We start from the raw sequence: 23022 nt of genomic DNA, 5'->3' as shown, positions 1-23022 counted from the left end.
GAGGCAGCTGAATATTCATGTTAGTGTCAGGTGATTAGGCAGAGTGTGATCAGGAGAGACACAGATCACAGTAACACAGAAGGGAGGGAAGAGGTGATGACTGGTCAAAACAAAGTCTGTGATGAAGGGGAAATGAGAGGGGTGAAACTGGCATTTCCACCCTGACGTTTAGAGCCAGTCTTGCATTAAAAGACTTCACCTGGAGCAGCAGAATAAGACAGAGATGGAAAATGAATTTAATTTCCTCTCTTGCCAAAGAAGAAAGGATAACACTCTTTGATTTACCAATCTCGGTCTGCATTCTCTTCCTCTGAACGCTCGGCCAAGCAGTTTTCAAGCTCCTTTGAAGTCATCCTAAAAGTTGGTTGCGAGTATGTGTGTGCGCTGTGGTTGGTGTGTGCTGACATGCCACAGTGGCATCCTTAGCCGCACACTACTCCTCCCCTAGGACTCAAACTTGTTTTCATCTGCTCTGCTTCACAGTCGTGCAGTGCGGCTTTTGGGGTTTGGGGTGCACTCTGCTTGTCTTTCTTCCTTATCAAACCTGGCCTGCTGTTTGTAGCCTTTGTGTACTTACCTCCACTGATAAATAACAGGAATAAAGACAGCTTTGTCTTAACTCTGCAGTTCTTGTAGCTATTAAACAAGACAAATTGGGCACACATGGGAAGGGGTGAGACAAGGGTTCAATGAGCCAATTAGTGACTGCTCTGTGTGGGTTTGTGTGCACTGTAATGACGCTACATGCCCAGCAAACTGCGGAAACACAAGTATTTCCAGTGGAGCTGAGATAGTTGTTTGGTGTGAGGCACTCTGTCTGGATGCAGCTCATTTCATTACATCTCTATTCTGCCCAATAAAAAAAAATCTCACGCACTTTGCAGGCCAAGAATCAGACTTTTAATTAAATGTAATTTAATGATGCCTGGTGATATAAACAAAAGGCTCTGGCCTTGTTTAATTAAGTCTGTTCTTTTCCTGGAAGATAAGATCAGTGAGGTCCTTAAAGGTATCTCAGCCATACCACGTTGTTACTGGAGACAGGGTTGCCCTGGAAACCACAGAGGCGGGTGATATGTAGGAGAGGCTGTCAACATTCATGCTTAAGGTTAACTTCAAAATTATGAGTTTTTAATCTTCTGCCTGATTATACAGGCAGTTTATGCCCCTTTTTTCCTGTGCAGAAAATAAACTAAAACAGTTAAAGGCTGGTGCATTTAAAATGAGCCTGCACTTTCCTTCTCACTGAGGCCAGGTTTGACTGGCACATGAACTAATGCAGAGCAGTGAGAACAAGTGTTTCCAATTATGGATTTGTCTTACTTTATAGATGCACCCTTGAGGCTCATTAAAGAAACACAGTAGCAAAAAAACATGTGATCACACTTAAAATAGGTATTGACAGCCATGCTGACACGCAGGAACACTCTACTCCTCTCGCTGTTGACAGGATGCACATATATGATGAGCAGCCTTGTTAACGATGTATGATTAAATCAGGTCTGCTCGCACAACATACTGAATCTGCCTTCATCAATAGCACAATATATAAACAGTGCAGACTGTATACACATCATATGGAATTTCTGAGCTGACTTTCTGCTGCTTGCATCAGCAGATGCATTGATGTAGCTGTGGTGGGATGGCTGTACTGTAGCTGAAGGAAGAAACCTCGCTCTCAGTGGGAATGGACACGTGTCCAAGGATGTGACAGGCTGGTTTGTGAAGTCGCTGTTCTCTTGCTGAGACATTTTACAGCAATGGGATTCTGGAGGGAATAGAGACTTTAAGGTTGTTTTGGGACATAAAAAGATTTCCCGTCCATTTATTTCTCTTCCGCCTTTCTGCCCATTGCGCTTAAATTTTATTAGGCCCTCTGTCCCTGCTTGAGTGAGTGCTTGCTTATAATAACTTGTAATAGCTCATCATGCTACCTAATAGGGCCTGAATAATTAGCCTATTTTAGCTATGAAAAAGCATTTCTGTAAACACTGATGTACAGCAACAGGCTTTCAGCCCCCAGTTTTTCTCCTGGCTGCGGAATCAAACTTCAAATGGGAACGGCAGAGAATTGCTTTGTCCTGTGCCAATCCAATCCTGCATGGTTCCACTTCAGGAGGTTCGGAGGTAATTCTCCTACAAAAAAAGAAAAAAATGATTGCCAGGATTCTGCAGGGCTCGGCAGTAACTCCGGATGGAGAAATTGTCAGGCTTCCTACCAAGTCTCTAGTGGGCACCGAGGCAATGATGATGACTAATTTGAGATGCTAGCTCAAAATGCTGTTGCACAACAGGGTGGTCTGGCGTTGCCTATCAGTCATGCATCTTTTGACGTTCGCAACCAAACGTGTGCATGTTGTATATGCAGTGCAAATATGCATGATCACAAACAGCGATCATTTGAGCACGCATAGCAATCTGTGGATAAGGCTGAGGTTATCTAGGCAGATGGCTGTGACCCTAGGCAGTCAGTCAGTCATTGTCAAACTCAGTGTGAGCTGGGGGGGGGGGCGTGAATCGGAGATGCAGAGGGTTGTTTAAGAATGCAGGAGAGGCATAGAGAGGGAAAAGGAAGGCAGATGACAACTTGTTATCAAAACCTGTTTAATGCAAACGTTTGTACCTTAGCAAGGCTAGGCTGTTTTTACAAATTCACACAGAGTTAATTGCTTTAAAAACTGCATTTGACAGGCTTCTTCTGCAAATGTACATGTACATGTATTTGTTTGTTGCTGTGTGCATTCACAAATCATCTGATGTGTGTGTTATTTGGACAGTTCTGGTAGACATCGATCCTCTGATCCAAAAATAGGTTTTCCACTGTCTTTTGATGGGAAGGGGTGGCAAAATGACGTGCATGTCTGCCGCAGAGATCAATTAAGGGAATTTGTTTCCCCAAATTGAGCTCAGCCAAGAAACAAGTGTTGGCTCGCTGTCAGTGTAGCAACACTAGAAAGTGCTACCAATCAAATTGTTATTGTGGAAGTTAAAGATTGTAAAGTGTCTGATAGAGATGGTCTGCGCTGGGTCTCCCATTTCTGGTCAAAGAGGCTAGAAACTGCACTTTATAAATTCACATATAAGGAGAATTCGTTTGACATTCATTCAAACTGGGTGGTATTTATCTGACTGCAGATAAACACCTCCAGGTTTATAATTGTTTGAGACAAATCTTCATTATCTAATACTAATCTTCTGAAGTATCTCCTGAAGTAGCAGAGCAATCTCATTCCTGTCATATAATGTTGAATGTAAAATACAGCAGGTCTTATGGCTGGGAAAATGAGCTAATCCTCCCCCCAAGCATTTGACAGCGGGGCCCTGGTCGCGGTCACACCTGATGTACCTGCAGCTAATCCTATCCCACAACCGATGTCACTGTAACCAATCCTGTCAGAGCACTCAGGGCAGCCTCAGCTCTTTCCTGACATCTCAGTCACACCTCTATATCATCTCCTCCCTCTCCTATCTGCTCTCTTCCCGTCCTTGCTTGACTTTATAATTGCATTCCTTCTTCTTTCTCTTTGCTTTTCTTTTTGGCAGAGTGACAGACCCCCTGCTCTGCTTTTGTCTTGTGTCTTACCTAATTATATCCATGGCCCTGCTTCACAATCCACCCCCCTCTCCTTCACCCTTGTCTCTTCAACTGTTCTGCATCTTATCTTACGTTACTCCCGTGATACCAGCAGACCTCCCATTCCCTAAGCTTTGATTTGCCTGACATTTCCTCCTTCTTCCTCTTTGTCACCTGCCTTACCCACCCACCCACACACCACTATCTTTTCCTGCCCTGCTGCCACCAGAAATAAACTCAGCTACAGGTCGTCTGTCATAAAACAGAAATTGTATTGTGTACCTGTCACCAGTGCTCGCGTTTTCTTGCACCCAAAGGAATGACTGTCTTCTTTTTCTCCTTCCCTCCTCTTGCCTAATTCGTTGCAGAGAGCAAGTTGCGAGTGCAAAAGACCAACCAGTCTCAGGTGTACGTGGAGGACAGCCGCGTCAGGATCAACTGCTCCATCTCCTCCCAGACCAGCCAGGACTCCCAGCACGCCGTGATGTGGTACGTGAGGCGCGCAACCGGGTCAGAGGCCGATGAGCTCCTGCTGAGAATTGAACACTCGGGGGCCTTTGAGTACGGCGCCTACGCAGACGAAGAGAGACTGCGGCGGCGAGTGCAGTCCGAGAGGCTGTCACCCCGTCTCTATGTGTTGACCTTAAACAGAGCAGAGAACAGTGATTCTGGGACGTACTACTGCCTGGTGGAAGAGTGGCTGAGCGACCCAGATGGAGCCTTGTATCGACTCTCCCGGGAGTCATCAGGGTTCACGCAGGTTCTGGTCAGACAGCCAGGTGAGCAAACAGTCAGAAGTGCTGCTGTCTTTAACAAAATGCTATTTATTCCCACTGCAGGGAAGCAGCAGCTGTCTCTTTGGGCCCACATGCTGTCCTGCTTTAGACCAGTTGAACATTATTGACCCAATCCCTCCTCCAAATCCTCCTCACCTCACTCCCACATGCTCTGCCTACGGCATCAAGGATGTCTCGCTCTTATGACCTTACACCTGCCCCGGGCAGAGCTCGGGTGGCAAAAAATGGGTTGAAGTCATGCCAGCTGTCATGTGCTGTGCTGGAGGGCAGAGCCTGGCTCAGACCAAGAACCCAGCCCTCTTGTCCTGTACTCAAAAACGCCCAAAGCATTCAGAGACATAATGTGCCTACTGCCACCCAAACAATGACTTCCCACCTCCCAGGTATCTTAAGCACACTCCCTCTTGTATTTGTTTCCTCCCCTTGACTGACTTTCACCTTCGCCCACATTCTCTTACCACAAACTTGCTTCCCCTCATCTGCAATCAAACTCAGTGCCCCTCAAATTCAAATAAATAATAAAAACAACCCACCCATCCTTGGCATACCCTTTTTTGTATGAACAGATTCAACACACCAGCTGAAGGTGACTTTTTGTCAGACGTCTGTGAGAGCAGTGTTCTTCTGCCAGGTGTCCTGTTTATAATGCAGAGTGAAATCCCTCATACGGCAACTAGAACACGAGGAACAGAACTTCTGGTCATGAGCCAAGAGGGCAAGGAAAACGCATGTATTTTATGCAGACAGTGAAGCTGACACTGCTCAAACAATTAGGGGAGCTACAATGCATACACAAATGCAGAGTTTGCACACTATAGGCTTTTCTTTGTGTGCAGCATTGACTCCCTTTCATGCTTTAGCTTAACCTTAGAGTCTAAAAAAAGTTAACATATGGTTGTGTGTGGAAGCTCATCCGGGGCCTGGATTATTATTAAAGATTTAATCGGGAAAAGTATAAAGTATATTATTCATAGCTATATAGGTTTTTACTTTTAATGCTACATAAACATCTACGTAATAGGAATAGAATATGCTGTCTAAACATCATGGATATTCATTAAGGTGCTAAAAAATGCATTCACCTAGGCAGTCATCCAGAAATCAGCTTGTCGGGAGGAAACATGAGGGGAGATGTGTGCCAGCACTCGCCGTTTTTTGTTTTTTTTTCTTGCTCTCCTGCTGTCCTTTCTGCTTCTCATTTTGCTTTAACAAGAAGACCGTTCCAAACTGTGTGTGAGAGGAGGCAGGCAAGCCAGGTCTTAACTGCCTTTTTTTTTAACTGCAGTGGAACTGGGTCATTGTACCATCCCTGAAGGGTTGTAGCATACCCATACAGACAGACCGACAGACACACTTGCCTTGGGAGAGGATCTAACCTTGCTGGAAAGCTAAAAGAATGGTGATAGCTGTGGGCAGCACAGTGGGATTTATTTATTTTTGTCTTATGTTTGCACATTTTGAAAGTTTGGTGTCCCTGTTTCCAGAATCATTCGCTGGTTTGCTCATTTGAAGTTTGAATTAAGGCTGCGTTACTGAAGAATGCCGAGCACGATGTCAAGACAAGTTGACTATCTACAGTCCAAAACACAGAGATATTCACAATACTGTCAAATAATCAGATAATCCTCACATTTGAGAAGCGTGAACCAGCACAGTTTTGGCTCTAGTTCAAATAGATTCTGGAATAGCTGCACTTCATGTAAATTTGAGTAAATGTGGTCTTTTTATAAGAAACACTGTTCATTTCGATACATATCTGCTTTTTCTGCCCCCATCTGTTTCTCTGTCTTATCCCCTTGGACCACCGCAGAGGTGCGACTGCAGGTGGAGGAAATGGAGTCAAATGTGACAGTACAAGAGTCTGACTCTATCCGACTGGGCTGTAGCATTCCTTCCCAGTCGTCCCGAGACTCCCGCTTCTCCGTGTCCTGGTATGTGGAGCGCTCCGAAGACGAGGACAGTGACGACCAGCCGGGCGAGGAGGAGACAGAGCGCGAGTGTGTGTTCTCCATCGGCCATGACGCCGTTTTCGGAAACGGAAACTGCAGCCCCAGAGAGGAGGCGGGGCCAAATTCCCGCCTGCAGTTTGAGAGGATGACCTCGGACCAGTACAGCTTGACCATTCAAGGGGCACGGCCAACAGACGCAGGCCGATACTACTGCCACGTTGAGGAGTGGCTACTCAACCCCCGCAACGCGTGGTACCGCCTGACTACCAACAACTCTGGGTTCACTATCGTCAATATATTACAGCAAGGTAAGTCCTTCATTAACTGAATTCTTTGAGCGTCTCTGAGTGCAGGTAACAATGAACACTTTGACAGAACTATACTTGTAACAAAGGCTGTCTTCTGATATTATGCTGGCAACTGAAGATAGCACAAGATGTAATTAACTGCTGCTTCTTTGGATGTTTTGCATATGTATTGTCATTTGGCCCAATCCTAATATGTCATCTGTGTTACAGTGCATGTAACAAGAGGATATCATAGGCCAATTAGGGAGCTCTCTGAGCATACTGTGCATGCCATCCCTCCCCATCATGATCATCTGGCTTCCCAACCTGCAAAAGTTACTTTCAAGTCCAGTTAAAAGTAGAGCAAGAGATGGCTGCCCACTGTTCAGCATTAAAGCTGAGTGATTAATGGATCTCAAGATGTGCAATAGAGTCATTCACCAGTGTGAGCAAATAAATGAAGTGATGCTATAAGAACCATTAAAACACAGTTTCTTAAAAAGGCCATTTGAGTCTGTAGTTTTCCTCGGGACCTTTTTGCCTCTGTTAAAATCTTTGATTTGTCTCTCCTCTGTCAACAGTGTCCACCCTCCAGTCAGTGGTGTGCTCCAACGACTCCCTCTTCTACTTCGTCTTCTTTTACCCCTTCCCCATCTTTGGCATCCTCCTCATCGCCGTGCTGTTAGTGCGCTACAAGAGCCGCAACAACAGCAAGAGCCAAGAAGGCAAGAACGGCGCCCCCCTCCTCTGGATTAAAGAGCCTCACCTCAGTTACTCTCCCACCTGTCTGGACCCACCCGCGCTCAGCCTACACCCCGGCTCCGTCGATTAAGCAAGGGTCCCCCCAACCTGCCTCGCGTGAATCGTGGATCCAGCCAACACAATGCCAGGGAGCAGATCTGGACTCCACCTTCAGACCTTACTGTCGTTCACTGCTGTGTTGAATTAGTCAATCAGTTGATCAGTTTTAAAATTCCTACCCTGGTGGCTGCCTGTTTTATGTTAACAACGGTGTGTTTTTTTTGGTCTGTGTGTGTGTATGTGCGTGTGTGGACTAGAGTGGATGTGCCGTGTTAGCACGATTAATCGTACGAATGCGAAGTGAAAGGCAAGAGAGTACCATGAGCCTCTCTCGTTTCTGTTTTCTGTGAAACTTAATCTCATAGCTGCATTTTGATTTTTATTATCTGAATATTTGTCTATTTTTCAAAAGCGAAAAAAGAAAAACTGCGCACATAGAGATCGCTGGCCAATCCGGGAAGAACCTTTAAGAGAAGGAACTCTATGATCGAATCCGGCTCTGAGTGGATGCCAAAAAAGTCTACGCACTGATCCAAGAGCAGCCACAGCCTGGCCCACTTTGTTGGTTGCCATAGTGATTCTCTGCGCCCACTGACTCCGTAGCTGATGACTTGGTTGCCAGCCTGCATAGAGACAAAGGCAAGGACACACAAGTCTGTGTCCTAAGTGAGGATGTGTGTATGTGTGTTGGCCCACCTGCCTCCACAATGAATTTGCCTTGGCAGATAGAAACAGGTCCTCGTGCGCCACTTAAACACTGCCAGACACTCTGGCCTTAGTGAGAGACTGCTCCGCTCTTCTCTTCATCCTCCTCTCTGAAAAGAGAAAGCGGCAAGAGAACAAGAGGGAGGAACGTCAGAAATAATGGAGAATAAATGAACAGTCCTCACCTGCTGAAGATATATGTACTTTGACTTTTTTTTTTTCTTTCCAGTGCCAAGATCTCCTTATGTCCACTCTGTCCTCTGCAGCTAATGTTTGAAGTTTAAAAAGCGGGGGAGGGGGATTAGTTTTGAGGCAGATTGTAAATATGTCTGCTCACCTCCTGCTGTGGGTTTATGGGCCTTGTGGGCGCTTTTTACACTCATGTTAAATCAGTTGAATTGTCCTGCTTAAATTAGTCTACACAGTGGAGGTTATTGACTGACATGAAATTCTTGCACATTTCTTCATGTGGCCCAGTATGACCACCCCGTCCTGTCTTTAAAAGATATCAGAAGCTCAAAAGAGGCATTTTAGTTAAAAAAAAAAAAGACTTTCGATTTGAACCACACTGAGGATTATGTGTAGATGTGTAGTGAGACACTCTAAACATGTTATCTGCACATTATAAGAAAACAAATTGATGGGTTTTGGCAAATGTTTGACTTTTGTGTTTATTTTAAAGATTTTTCTATTTATTGTTTTATACTACTTTGCATAGCTTTGTAAGATTTTTTCTTTTTGCTTTGAAATTCTCTAAGAACTGTGCTGCTTCTGTTGCCAGGCAACTGCACCAAGCAGATTATGTCAATAGCCTGTGTGTTGGCAATGTGGTAGATGTAGAAATGCTAGATTTGTCCTGCGCATTGCAGTCTGTAGCATTTCATACCAGATTGTCAAGTTTGGTCAGTGTCAAAACACTGTATATCTATACCTATAATGAAGATTACTGTGGCTTTACATGTACAGTAGTTGAACAGACAAGTCACAAAAATGAATTCACTTACTGCTTTTGCTTGAGTCGCGTTTATTTAGTGAAATGTGATGTAACACCTAGGTAGGATGTTTGATCAAAGACAGCTGAAGCTGAACTGTTGAAATGTCTTTTAATCATGGATTCTAGCTGAAGGCGTCATCCTCGGCTCCCCTGACGCAAGGCAGAAGGGTTGCAAATCTGTGTCACCTTCCCTGGAATGCAACTGCCAGGAGAGGTGTGAAATCCTCTACCCGACCTGGTCCCAACCCTTTCACTGCCAGACTGGACATGAAAACTCTTGAAAAACTTGACATTGTTGTCTCAATCGTGTCAACATGTATATTGCATGACAATACTGCAGGAGGAATTTTGATGTTTTGTAAACGTTGAACTCTTTGAGCATTGTGTTTGTGTGACAGAGCAGTGCCCAATCCCAACCCCCCCCCCAACCCCAACCCCAACTTCCTGAGCCAGGAGTCAACACAAAGCCCAGTCCCTCATCATTTCCAATATTTGACTGCCAATTCCAGATGCCCATTGAACCTGTGAAGTAATCTGTTTCAAGAATGGGTGTTGTGGAGATTGTGTTTGATATTATTGCTCATATTTGTCTTTTTAATGCTTTGCTTTTATGCAGCACTTCATTAAACAAATTTATGTCAAAGAAAAGCAAGTAGCTGATACTGACACAAGCCACCGAGTTCTGAGATTTCCACCTCCTTCGTTGTTTTTCAAGGTAACCACTTCATTTCAAGTAAACCACACTATTCCAGGTGGTTGAAGGCCGGTGCTGTTTAGTCAGGGGAGTTGCAAATTCAGCTTGAACTAAAGCCCACTACTTTTACTGCTTTTCAAGGAACTAAAAGGTTCCTTCAGCCCTTTGTTGTGTGTGTTTCCACCACCATCTAAAGTCCTGTGAAGATTATTTAAATTGGTCCACTGATGCATGAAAAAGCAATGGTCACACCTCAGTTTTGCATGCGACTGTATGACAACGTTGACCGCCAGTGCATCCGTCATATGCGTCCATCGGTAACTCCGCGTTGATACGTCAAAGCACAATGAACAAAAACAAACTGGTTTGCGGCTGCAGATTTTTAAAAAATGGTGGCTCAAATAAAATGCTGCGAATCCTCAACCAGTCAGTAATGATCAGCGCTGCAAGCTGCACTGGCAAAGTTCTTGTACTTTTGGAAAGCACTACACCCTGAGCAGGGACTTTTGGGGGGCAAAACGATGTCCCCAGAACTTGATTTAAACCCTAGTCCATGTGGTAAAAGCGCATCGAGCTCCTCCAAAGGTTCCTGGTCCCTGGGGAAAGTTCCTGCTGTGGAAACCCGGCTTGGATACCTTAAAAAAAAAAAAAAAAGGCCCATTGATTAACTGCCCATCCTCTCATTATCAACCTTCTGTTTACAAGTGTTTTCACCGAAGCGATATTGATGTGGATAAAGAATCTTGAGCAGAGACTTAGAAGTGTGCACATCCAACCTCAACTGAATACAAGGTCCCAGGCAAAAGCAGCACACGGTAGAACAGATAGGCAGTACACACACTGAATATTGCAAGCTCCCAAGTAGTTAACGAGGCAACATTCTGGCCATCAAAATCTTTGTCAGGCAAACAGAGAAAAACAGAAAATGATATCTCCAACTGGAAGAATAAGAGCCCATGGCACATATAGAAATTCCCATAAACCAAAAGATATCCACTATATACTTAAATTCATCTAGCAACTATGCTAACACTGGCTAATAGTTTATGCAGAGTATATGATGTACATTTTTGATAGCAATATGTGCAATAGTGTGATTGTGCATGAGAAGGATGAATTTGTAAATGGTGGAGTTGTCTTGTTCTCTGTATATATGGCCTGTTTTCCTCACACATCAATATCTTCCTAACAAAGACCCTGGTGGTTGAAATGTTACCTCATTAAATTGCAATATACAGTATGTGGACTACCTCTCTTTCTCCATTATAAACCGTCTTCAGCCTCCTGTTGCTATTTGATGTGACTTGCTAGTGCAAGTGAGAAGTATATACATCAAAACTGCAGGAAAGCCCTTCTGTGCGTTTTCAGGCCCCAGTATCACCAGGAATAATTGATGGAGCTGTTGGAAATGTCTGATGCGATTTGACAGTAATGGTTGCGAATCTTATGACTTGCATTTGCATTGGCAGTAAACTCTAATGGGGAGCTGATTTCAGTTTTCATGAACGAGACTACAGGAGCTTGTTTGTTGGTTGACTGATTGCCTTTTATAAATCTTGAACATTCCCAGGGATGCAGGTTGTGCCACTGAACAGCTGCTGCAGCTTCAGTGTGGAAATCATAACCCTCGACTTAATTCATGCATAATTGATTTCATCTTTCTAGACTTGAGCCAGGGAGTGCAGGGTGTGGCTGCGGCCTGTGATGTCACAGGGCTGCTGCCATCTTTGGAGCTGTACAGTCAAATTCTGAATGTTTTTTTTGTAGGAATAATATTAATGCCATCCATAGCTGCCTCCCAGGATTCCTCCAGATGTTCTGATAGTGTTACAGCTGCCTTTTGAGGGCTGCATGTATTGGCTGTGTGCTGGCTCTAGAATTTAGGTGTAAAATAGTTTGTGGTGATGCTTTATTTTCAGTGATGTATTTTTATATGACCATGGTTTGTTTCTTTTTTTTTTTTTTCCTTTGTTATTCTATCAAATAGTTGCCATCGTGACCATTAAAAAGGCACTTTGCTATTGTCGGTTTATTGCAATAAAAATCATTCAGTGCATCTTCCTGTTTTCCTTTCAACTATACGCAGTTTGCAGTATTTGGGGATACAGCGCCCCATTATTTGGTATCCTTTAGTAAAAATGAACAAAATGAAGAATGTTTTTATTCTTTATCCTTGTGATCTCTCACTTAAAATATCGACAGATTTAATTGAAGTAACATAATTGAAAGAAACAATTTCTTAGCTCGCAGCAAATATTTTTTCTCAAAATATGTTTGCCACAATTATTGGCACCCTTTCATTTAATATTTTGTGCAGCTTCTCTTTGCCAAGTTAACAGCTCTGAGTCTTCTCCTTTCATGCGTGATGATGAACACATGGCACAGAATCTGAGACCATTCCTCCGTACAGATTCTCTTCAGATTCTGAGGTCGACGCCTGTGGACTCTCCCCTTGAGCTCATCCCACAGATTTTGGATGGGGTTCAGGGCTGTGATGGCCATGGCAAAACCTTTATTCTGCGGTCAGTGAACCATTTCTGTGTGGATTTTCTCAATCATCATTTATGACCCATTGGAAGTGTGTGGCAGTGTCTGTATCTGCAGACACCGTCAAACATCAAAGACGTCATGGTGGATATAAGGTGCTTTTCTGTGTGGCTGTCTTTCTGTATGCACCAAACCCACTTTTGATGTTTTTTTTTGCCAAAAAACTCAACTTGACCATATAACCCAGTCACACTGAAAGTCCCAGTAACGTTTGGCAAGCTGTCAGGCTTTAGTTTGTTGTTGATTGACAGCAGAGCGTGTTTTTTCCTGGCAGCCCTCCCAAACAACTTGTGGCTAATGTAGGTGGCGTCTGAGTTTTAGAGACTTTCTGACCCCCAACACTCGCTAAACTCTGCAATTCTCCAGCTGTGATCCCTGGCGATTCTTCTGCCAGTTGAACCATCCTCCTCAGTGCGTGGGTCAGTGTAAACACACATCCTCTTGCAGGCGTTTTTTTCCCCTGCACCAGAATGATAATGGGCTCAAACCGTAGTTTTTAGCACTGGCACAGCTTTAAAACTACGTGTTAGGTTAGGTTTGACTATGTGAGATCACCTTGAGAGTGGAAATAATTAAATTTTCAACTGGTCAGAGATTTTCTTCCATCAATCCTTTCCTGATTTGCGCAGTTCAACAACTTTTGTTGCACATCGCCACTGTGTTCGGAGGTCTAAGGGAACTAATCAAGAGTTCCTAATCAAGTGAACTTAAAAATGTAAAATCTGACTGGAAATACGCTTCAGTTAGATTTTAATCATAGGTTTTCAAGGGGTGCCAATCATTTTTGCACACATGTTCTGGAGAAAAATATTTATTCAATGACAACATATCTTAATTTCAATAATTTTGCTCCAATTAAAATTTAAGAAGATTTTTGTGAACATTTTGGGCGAACCACAAAGAGGATAAACAGCAAAGACGTTTTGCTACAGCCTGTTTTGTTCATTCACTAAAGGTGCCAATAATTCTTGGGGGCACTGTTGGTTATTAAAACAACTTATCGATCCAGTTTTCTCACAACTACTACCAGCACCCTTCCCAGCTATCGAGTTCTGCTTTAACCATAAACACAATGTTAAGGCCCTGCAGGCAGCAGGGCCTTGTTGAGTTGGCGTGGATTTTTGACCTATGAGCCCCTCAACAATGTGAGGGTTTCTTTACTCTGCATGTTCAGTTGGGTGTGTGTGTGTGTGGTGTGTGAGTTGGGGAGAGAGAAGTAGTGGGTCAGCATGTCAGAGGATAAATGCTGCTTAGAGGGAATCTTGCAAGTTAACCAGCCACTTTTTGACAGCCTCAGCAAATCACATCTTACCATTCATAACTCATCCAATGCAGATGGACTTGCTGACACTTCCTTCCTCTCTTACACACACACACATACACACACAAACTCCCAAGCGGCAAACCAGTCCTCGCCATTTGTGAACTTCTCTCCGACTCCTCGCATGAATTCAGAATAATGCACACATACCCAATGAAGCCAAAAACAAATGCTGCCACCCATTCCATAAATCATGGTGACATAAAGGGAAAAGAGCATTCGCTGCAAGAAAAATCAAAGTTTGGTGTGTGCTTTTGGAGTCACTGGATCGTGTTCTGGGTGCTGCGATGCATTCAGGTTCCCCTGCAAGAGCTTTTGGTCGACTCTCGACAAAACAATCTGTCTTGAGTGAAAGAGCCCCCGCACTCAAAGATCTATTGATGCTGCTGGCGCTGATAGCAGGCACACTGATATTGCTGATGTTATTGTCAGCCAGCTCTGTCACAACTTCACAGGATGCAAAAACACTGAATCCTCCCCCTTTGAGCACTATCTTCCTGCCCCACTTTTCCCCTGATTTTTTTTCTTCCACTTTCTGAAGCGCACACACCCTATGAGGAAAGATCTGTTTTGCATAAAAGTAAGCAACGTTCAGAAATCCATAGTCCTCACTGCGGATGCAGACACCAGAGGGCACACATGGACAGACAGTACTTAACGATCCAAAGCAGCAGGGCAGCATTCAGGCAAATAGATTATGATTTATCACCAGTGAGAGACGAAGTGCTGAAGAGAATGCAAAGATGGGATATTTCTTCTCCTGCTTTCATTGTGGTGAGCTTGCATGTAGCATAACAGGACAGAGGAAAATCCATAGAGAAAAGCAAACAGGTGTGACTAGAAACCATCATGTGATGCGATCACACCAGCCGTGACACCCGGCAACATGTTGATGTTCCAACATATGAGTACTCACTAGTCATTACTTCTTTATACTTTATACTACTGCGGTAGTTCCCAGTTTAGTAAGTGTCTCCAGGAGAACATTTTGCCACGATGACACAAACACACACACAGAGACTCACAAGGTGAAAACAATACCAGCCACGCTTTTGTGGCTGGTAAATATCAGAAGGGAATATTGCTTTTGTGCAAAAACATGTTGACTTACCAACACACAGTGTTCAGTATCCACTATGTATAAGCAGGACAGACATGATTCTGTTTTAGAGGGGAAGACATAAGGGGCTACAGAATTAACAGCTTGCAGAGTGTGACTGGTCTTTTGAGGCATGTGCACAGCTTGTTGCACTCACCTTTGTATACCACAGTGCTTTGTGTGGTATGACTCACTGTGATCTAAGTGTGAGTCAATAAGAACAGCAAGAAATCTGTTAATACAGGGACTCTAATGTTCATGTCTCGAGCCATGCAATGGTTTGCCTCTGTGGTTTAAGTAAAGGGAAATGTAAGTGAGTTATAAGAGGGGGAGAACAGATGTACCACCTGCACTGCTGAAAATAGCACTGCAATTTGCTATTGATGTATCAGCAGCAGTCAGTAATCTCTTGGGCATCTGTGTAAATTCTGCTTGGAAAAAAATGAATCAATACATGTATTAGGAGCCTGTTAGTTAACGCTGTTCATTGGAAACGTGGTAAGAGTTTGCTCACGATCGTCGTGGAAACTGGAGGCGAATCACATGATTCACAGGCAGCACAGAGCACACAAGACACCTACCGACATCCAAACAACAAAAACACTGAGGGTCCCACATCATTCATTATGGATTAAAAACATGCACAAATTTACAAACACACAAAATGACACGCACCCTGGAATTTTCTCATCTCATCCATAATTGATTAGCACTAAAATCTTGTGTGTACTTCCACTGGCTCTGCCTAAGACGGAGTAAACTGATGCTAAGGTTGCTACTAGGCAGCGTTCCCCTGGGACCGCTGCATTTAGTCTCTATTCTCTGAGGCCCCGTGAAAGCCTGGAGATTCAGATGTTGAGCTAATTAACTGTTCCAGGCAATCCTTGTTTTATTTGTTTTATCCTGAATTTAAATGAACATTTAAATACCTGATAGGTGGGATATTTTATAATTTAGTAGGAAAATTTTGCCAAGGCCACTTTCTCTTGACCTTTTCTACTTCTGTCTCGAGTTTGGTCAGCCCATGTAGGACTTTACAGAGGATGTTAGTGTATGTAGCTTCAGTGAACAGGAGCAGATGCAGGGAAGAGACTAGTCCTGAGGCGTTTTTAAACAAGCCTTAGAGTTAATGCTAGCCGCTCTGTGAGGTTGTTCTTAGGCACAGCATCATCATCGCAGCTAAAATCCATATGCTAAGATGCTCACAGTGACAGTGCTAGCAGCATGTTTAGTAGTTATGTTTAGTGAGTTCAGCAGATTAACGTGTTAGCATGCCAACGTTTGCATATTAACACAAAAGTGCAGCTGATGTTGATGGGAATGGCATTTGTTTTGGCCATTAACCATTTTGACCTGATAGATGGAAAATTAAGGGCTCACCTCTGTTATTAGAGTCCGCCATTACAGCGACATGAATGTCTGCCCCAAAGCTTATGACAATCCATCGAATAGCTGTTGAGACATTTTACTCAAAACCACAAATGTCAGCTGCATGGTGCCAGAGGAAAACACTTGAGCGTTGAAGTCCTCAGAGTAACATTTATGGTCTGGGAAACATTCATGTCTGCGCAACATATTAATTACAATCCAATAGTTGTGGACATATTTCAGTGTGGACCAAAGTGGTGGACCGATCAAACGAACTGCCATCCCCAGAGCCACGTCGTTAGCATGGTGAAAAAACCTGGCTTTGATATATTGTACTTTTAAGTACTGAGTGTCATTTCTTGGAATTCATCGCAGACCAGCTAAGCAGAGTTGTGGCTTATAAAAATAGATCCATACAGGCAAATGAGAGTATATTCCTTATTTTCCTATGGGCATTTTACACAACAGTATAGTAAATGGGGGCTGCAAGCAGCAAAGGCAAATAGCTGCCCTGTGACCTGCAGCCCCCTCTATCATAGGTATGATATATACTCTACAGTAGCCCATGTTGCTGCAGGGCAAAGCAAAGAGATCTTTTGTACTATTATTCCAACTAAGTTGTTTTTTAATTGTTAATAAGACCATGCACGCTTAATCAGATGAAGCCTTTCTGCATAAGTAAAGGTGGTTACAACAGTGAGCTAATCAGCGATGTGCATCTTGTTCTCCTGTGGGATGCCAAGTAATTATGAATGAGAAGGAGCAGGCAAAGCGAGTTCACTAATGTGCCTTTAGTGCTGAAGACAAGGAGGGAAGCAGAAAGATACAGTAAAATTCTACTATATAATGATCCCAGAAAGGGGGGAAGGGTGAGTCATGGAAGCAAAGAGAATGCAACAGGGAAAAGATGGAACAAAACAAATGGCAGCTCAAAGTGCAAGAGAAGAAAAAAAGAAGGGGCTGGTGGTGGCGGTGGTAGTGGTGATGGGGGGATGTAAAAACCACGTTCCCCTGGGACGAACAGCTACTTCAAACAGTATCTTTGGATGAGCCCGTTGAATATTTGACAGCATATAATATACAAGGGTTCCACATTCAGTGAATCATCTCTCACCATCGTGAATATACTAAAGATACTGCAATCAGAGTGCTCGAGACCCTGGTGTGAAATGTCCACATGTGGATTTTAAACCTGCTCATACTTGGTGTAGCTGCTCCCTGTTGTGGTGGTGTGTGCTCCTGTGGGTGAGTAGTCGCCCCTGCGGTCCATCAAGGCCTTTGGGGGGGGGGGGGGGCTGCTTTTTGGTGTCTGGGTGCGCAGCCTGTGGTACTCTGTTGAAGTCTGCACACATTCCCTCACGGCAGTGCTATGAAGATCAAAAGCTATACATGATGGCTGTCTGACTCATTTTTGGTGTAAAATCTTTTTGGGAATTTAAATATCTGCTCGCTCTCTCTCCACCTTTATACCTCTTCCCTGTGTGTGCGTGCGTATTTTCTTGTGTATTCATGCGGTGCTGTGAAAGAGGTGATTCACACATGTGACCGGGAGGAAAGGCTGGGCACTGACATACATCTGATCGCTCTCCTCTGTCCCTGCCATCCCCTCCACCTATTACTGCTTTCAACCCGCAAATGACAGTACCTGTGGATGCAGTTGTCATGGTACCAATGTGGGAAGTCTCTCATGGGTGACTTTGATGTATAAGTCAAGTCCCAGCATGTGAGATACATGTCTCTCTATACACTAACTCCACCACTGCTGCTGTCTCATATTTCTCTCTGCATTTATGATTCCATCCACACATGGTGCGTAAACAGAGCAAAATAATCTGGGGAGAGGAACTGTCAATTAACTGGTTATGAGACTGCGACGTGGCTTAAAGAGTGTGGAGCATGTGTAGGTGCTGACTACTCCCTCACACTGAATTGTGTCCCTGTCTTTGCGAGGCAGCAGTGACACAGTCACACAAAACGCCTGTCATCATCCATTAGAACACAAATCTGTCACAGGAGATTACCTCGTGATGTGCAAACACATGTACTACACACAAACTCTCGTCACATGCACACGCTCCACATGAACCTCTGTGCGCACACGCACTATGACCTGATGAGCTAAAGTGATGACGTTATCTGCCTTTACATGTGATGCTGAAATGAGAATACAGATTTTAGGCATCAATATTTCAACAGGTCTGTGAATTGCCTCCAAGACATGTGCTGCATTATTGAGAGCGAGCTGCTTGCAGTTTGAAGTATGTCATGGGTGATTCTCATTGACAGGAGGAATTCTTTCAGCAGACAAAAAGATAAGAGATACTCTTGACATGTCTTTAGTCTTCCTGGGTGTCCTCAGGAATAAGGTTCTCCACTCCAGTCTGGCTCAACAAATCCAATGTTACGTATTGATTCCTGAAAACGCATCACACTCACAAAGTCTCTCCTTTTTCCAACTAAATGGTCAGTGGCACCACTTCTGCACATGATTCATTTGACTAACAACAACACAGCTTGTGCTGATTTACACTGACTGGAAGGTAAGAGTTTCTTAAAACAGCACGGTCTGTATGTTTAAGTTTTAAGACAAAACCATTTTCCCAGCAGAGGGCTACGCTACAGTTAGCACTGCTCACAGTATGGATGTTGAATGCATCAGAGATTACAGCACTGAGTTTCCAATCCAGAGCTGTGTAAAATATGTGGCCATGCTTACAAAGGAATAATATATGCTTCCAATTTAATTAGGATTTCTTACACTGACTAGAAATCCCCTTAACTAGAAGGGATTTTTGCCCAATCTCGCCATCTAGTGTATGAAAAACCAAAAAGTTATTGAAGTTCACTATTCACAGGCTTAAATAAAAGAACTGAAGAAGAAAAAGCAAAATATACTTCGGATTAAAAGTTCTGATTACACAAAAAGAAAAAGAAGACACCATTACAAGAGATCTGTCTGGATAGTACATGTGCACCGACATCAGCTGTCCCCCATCCTCGCTTGTGAACAACTGAGCCTTTCCAGGATGCCCCATGATCCTATCACCTGGTACCAATCAACCTGTTCACCTGTGGAATGATCCAACAGGTGTTTTTGGAGCATTCCACATATTTCCCAGTCTTTAGCTGCTCCTGTCCCAACTGCTTTGAAACATGTTGCTGCATCAAATTCAGAATAAGCATATTTACAAAAATGAATGAAGCTGATGAGGTCAAACATTAAGTACACTATCTTTGTAGTTTTCAATTGAGTAAATATCAAAAAGAATTACAAAGTTATCACATTCTATTTTAATTATGTTTTTTTTTTTTTTTTTTTTTTTTTAATTTGGACATGATGCCAGTGTGAGAATCATGGCTGGATGGATAAATTTAATAGGCCTGTCAACACAACATGTCCTATTTGACAATACGAACCTCACTCAAGTTTCTCATGAAACTCTACATTATTTGTTCTCAGCAGCGTGAAGAGCCCAAACAGTTTTATGAGGGATGGAACATGATTTTGGTGGAAGCCAAAAAATGACTTGCAAACTGAAGATATTCTAAACACAGTGCTCCTTGGGCCATTTTATTTCCAGAATAAATTCATACTTCAAACTTACAGTGTAAATCAAAGAATAGTCAGGAATGTTAAGAGATGTGAAATCAGTAACACGCCAACTCCAGTCGTGAAATGGTTGTCCCCATGCTGAGACGAGACTGTCTTTCAGTTATCTGTTCAGAGAGGAGATTGTGGCAGGACAGGATGAAGTCCGGAAAAGTTTCGTGGAGGCACTGTGCAGCGTCACTCACATCAAAAGTGATGTGGATTTGGCCGTCTGTTCATGCCTCCACAGAAGCCCTCTGCTCTGACCGTGACCCCGACCTCTACAACAGAAATGTCTGTTACACTGGCTGGCTGCTGTTGTGTTGCTGGGACAAGCAGGTAGAGCGTCAACAAAGCGGACGTATCAGCGGTCCAGCGAACGTTTCTGGATTGCTTCGGCCACCACAGTGCGCAGGAGAGCGATGACGGAACGAGGGTCGTCGCTGCCTATCACAGCGCTGCCTGACACGATCATGTTGGCTCCTGCCTGAAGCAAACATGAGCATAAACGCTCCCAAAATCTGATTTGAATTTTATGTGCTTATTCTGTTAAGACTGGTGTGTGTTTGTTTCCTCACCTCTGCACACTTGTGAATGGTGTCCAGGCCGACCCCTCCGTCCACTTCGATGTCTAATGAAGGGAACTGATTCCTCAACGAGCTCACCTGGGTCACATGCACAGAAATGAAAGAAAGAGCTCGAAACCTGCACAACTCCATTGCTGCAACACGATTTTCAGTAGGTAGTAGGACTGCGAAAAGAGACACAGCACCGTGGAGTCAATCAGAAAACTTCCTCTGGACCAAATCTGAATGCTCGTCAAAACTATTCAATTCAATTCAATTTTATTTGTATAGCGGCAAATCACAACAGAAGTTGTCTCAGGACACTTTCCATATAGAGCTGGTACAGACCAAGCTCTTTTATCTACAGAGAACCAACAATTCCCCCATGAGCAAGCACTTGGCGACAGTGGCGAGGAAAAACTTCCTTTTAACAGGCAGAAACCTCGGGCAGAACCAGGCTCTGAGTGGGCGGCCATCTGCCTCGACCGGTTGGACTAACTGAGTAACTCAGTAACTAACTGAACTACTGTGCTTTGGTGAGCAAGAGCTTTTATCTCAGCTGTGAACCTTTATTTAGTGCTTATGTTATACAAGTCTGTGCAGCTCTGTGTTTTAGCAGAGACTTGCACTGAACTTCACATCACGGTGAAACTTTGCCTTGCACTTTTGCCCCTACCTTGGACATCATGTCCTCCATGAATTTCTGTCCTCCAAAGCCAGGTTCAACAGTCATGACCAGAGCCATGTCGATCTGGTTAGCCCAGGGTGCCAGCTCTTCAACAGAAGTACCAGGCTTTATGGCCAAACCCACCTGCAAAACTCACACAGTGTTAGTATGAAGATGATAAAATAGTTACCCCAGCACAGGTGTTCGTTGCTGCTGTCTATATTTTATATTTTACTATTAATTTGTACAAATACTACTATTCAGACAAGCCTATCCTGCATGTGTTTTCTTTAATAAATGTCAAGACTCATTCTATTCATCAGTGCCACTCTGCTCTATTCACACTAAAATCCTAATGCTTTTCCGGCTCTTGCTTTGATTTCTCACCCTCATGCCACTCTCTCTGATCTCCTTGATGAGGTTTCCAGGGTTGGTGGTAGCCTCTAAGTGGAACGTGTACTGGTTGGCTCCTGCTGCAGCCATGGGCTTCACCCACTGCTCCGGCCGAGACACCATCATGTGCATGTCTGCAACGTTAACAGTGTCACAATGCTGCATTCCAGCACGTAGCCCAGGCCTTCATGAATCCATTCAATGGGGTAATTGAGTTGGTTTATAAGTCTAGCATATGTGTGGGCTTTTCTCTCACCAAAGAATGGATCTTGGCCTACTGACTTCCTTAGGCACTCTACCATGGGATGGCCGAATGTGAGGTTAGGGACAAAGTGCCTTCAGGGGGAAACACAAACAGACAGTTAACTCCAGGCCGTGATGACACTCTCTCCTCTTGCATAAACGGCTATTAAGCAACGTCTTGCTGTAAGTGTAGAGGTTGATAAAAAAAAATAAACTACCAGGAGGAAGTTGTTTGGACTTGAAAGACAGTATAACATTGAACACTCTGAGGTTTTCAACGCCTCTTCTCTGACACACTTAAACGAAATAAATTTAGTAACATTAACAGTTTCTTCCGCTTAACTTCTGCAAGACAGCTTAGCTTGTTGATGTTAGCCAACTTTAGCTCTCACGCACTGAACTTCCAATTGGCTTGCCGTTAGCATGCTAGCTTATCTCCGTAGCTAATAAACTGACCCGTCCATAACGTCGAGGTGCAGATAATCTGCCCCACACTCCATCATGCGCACACACTCGCTGCCCAGACAGGACAGGTCGCTGTTTAGGATGGACGGGCCGATCTTCGCACTGTAAGCCATGCTGTTGCTGCTATTACGGTCTGCATGCAGCCTGGATGTTAACGCCTACTGCAACAAAACATGTAACTTCCGCTAGTACTCTTCAAAATAAGAAGCATACGTAGCCACAAACTGTTCCGTGATATCTAACAACCAGAATGTAAAGACAGTTAAATATAGCACAAATTCTGACATGGGGCTATTAACTTTTTCTTCGTATACAAACCCAAGCTTATAAAAAAAGGTTCGAATTTAATTTTATTTTGAAAGCAAAATGCCCTCACTTCAGGTCCCACTCGAGGTGTCAGTGGGTAATTTTATTCAGGTACACGTTTGTGTTCTGGCCTCGTACTTCCGCCTTCAAAACAAAACAGTGCCAACCTTATGCCACGAGATGGCGCAAATCTCATATAGATAATGAACTCTCGTCTCAATTCTACACAGTTGATTTAATTTGACCTCTGGGTGTTGATGACAAGATTGCAGTTATATATTTTATTTGATTTTGTTTTACCTCTTTTATTTTATTTCACTTATTTTTATTTTACTTTTACTTATTTTAACAGGGAAGGTTATTGACAGTAAGCTTTCTTTCACAATGATGCCTTGATAACAACACATATAAAAAACACCTAAAAAATCTAAAAATCTAAAAAATAGATTAAAGTACATTACACATAGAACAATAAGATAAAGTAAGTAATAATAATACTAATAAAGGCTCCTCTCTCTCTATCTAGCTAGCTAGCTAAATAGTGAAACTGTCTCTGTCACACACACACACACACACACACACACACACACACACACACACACACACACACACACACACACACACCATAGCCTTTTTGTCCGCTGCAAATAAAAATTA

At 43.5% G+C, this 23022-nt stretch overlaps 2 protein-coding genes across 3 annotated transcripts in view; one reads left to right on the top strand and one right to left on the bottom strand.

Annotated features, from left to right (window-relative positions):
• Positions 1-11916, top strand: part of igsf3 (immunoglobulin superfamily, member 3) — a 72081-nt gene extending 60165 nt beyond the window's left edge. For both annotated transcript variants that reach the window (XM_070976773.1, XM_070976774.1), the window contains exons 7-9: positions 3943-4353; positions 6182-6628; positions 7189-11916. In XM_070976773.1, coding sequence (XP_070832874.1) covers positions 3943-4353; positions 6182-6628; positions 7189-7439 — 1109 coding nt within the window. In that variant the 3' untranslated portion in view covers positions 7440-11916. The remainder of the gene's footprint in view (positions 1-3942; positions 4354-6181; positions 6629-7188) is intronic.
• The window catches only part of gpm6bb (glycoprotein M6Bb), a 387662-nt gene extending 365446 nt beyond the window's left edge, over positions 1-22216 (bottom strand). Inside the window, exons 1-6 of the mRNA XM_070976783.1 lie at positions 22051-22216; positions 21608-21687; positions 21346-21485; positions 20968-21102; positions 20304-20390; positions 20144-20212 (exon numbers count right to left, since the gene is read on the bottom strand). Coding sequence (XP_070832884.1) covers positions 20144-20212; positions 20304-20390; positions 20968-21102; positions 21346-21485; positions 21608-21687; positions 22051-22172 — 633 coding nt within the window. The 5' untranslated portion in view covers positions 22173-22216. The remainder of the gene's footprint in view (positions 1-20143; positions 20213-20303; positions 20391-20967; positions 21103-21345; positions 21486-21607; positions 21688-22050) is intronic.
• Between the last annotated feature and the right edge of the window lie 806 nt (positions 22217-23022).

Source organism: Chaetodon trifascialis, chromosome 12, assembly GCF_039877785.1.
Source record: "Chaetodon trifascialis isolate fChaTrf1 chromosome 12, fChaTrf1.hap1, whole genome shotgun sequence".
In the NCBI taxonomy this organism is placed as follows: domain Eukaryota; kingdom Metazoa; phylum Chordata; class Actinopteri; order Chaetodontiformes; family Chaetodontidae; genus Chaetodon; species Chaetodon trifascialis.
This window is presented reverse-complemented; position numbering and strand designations above follow the sequence as displayed.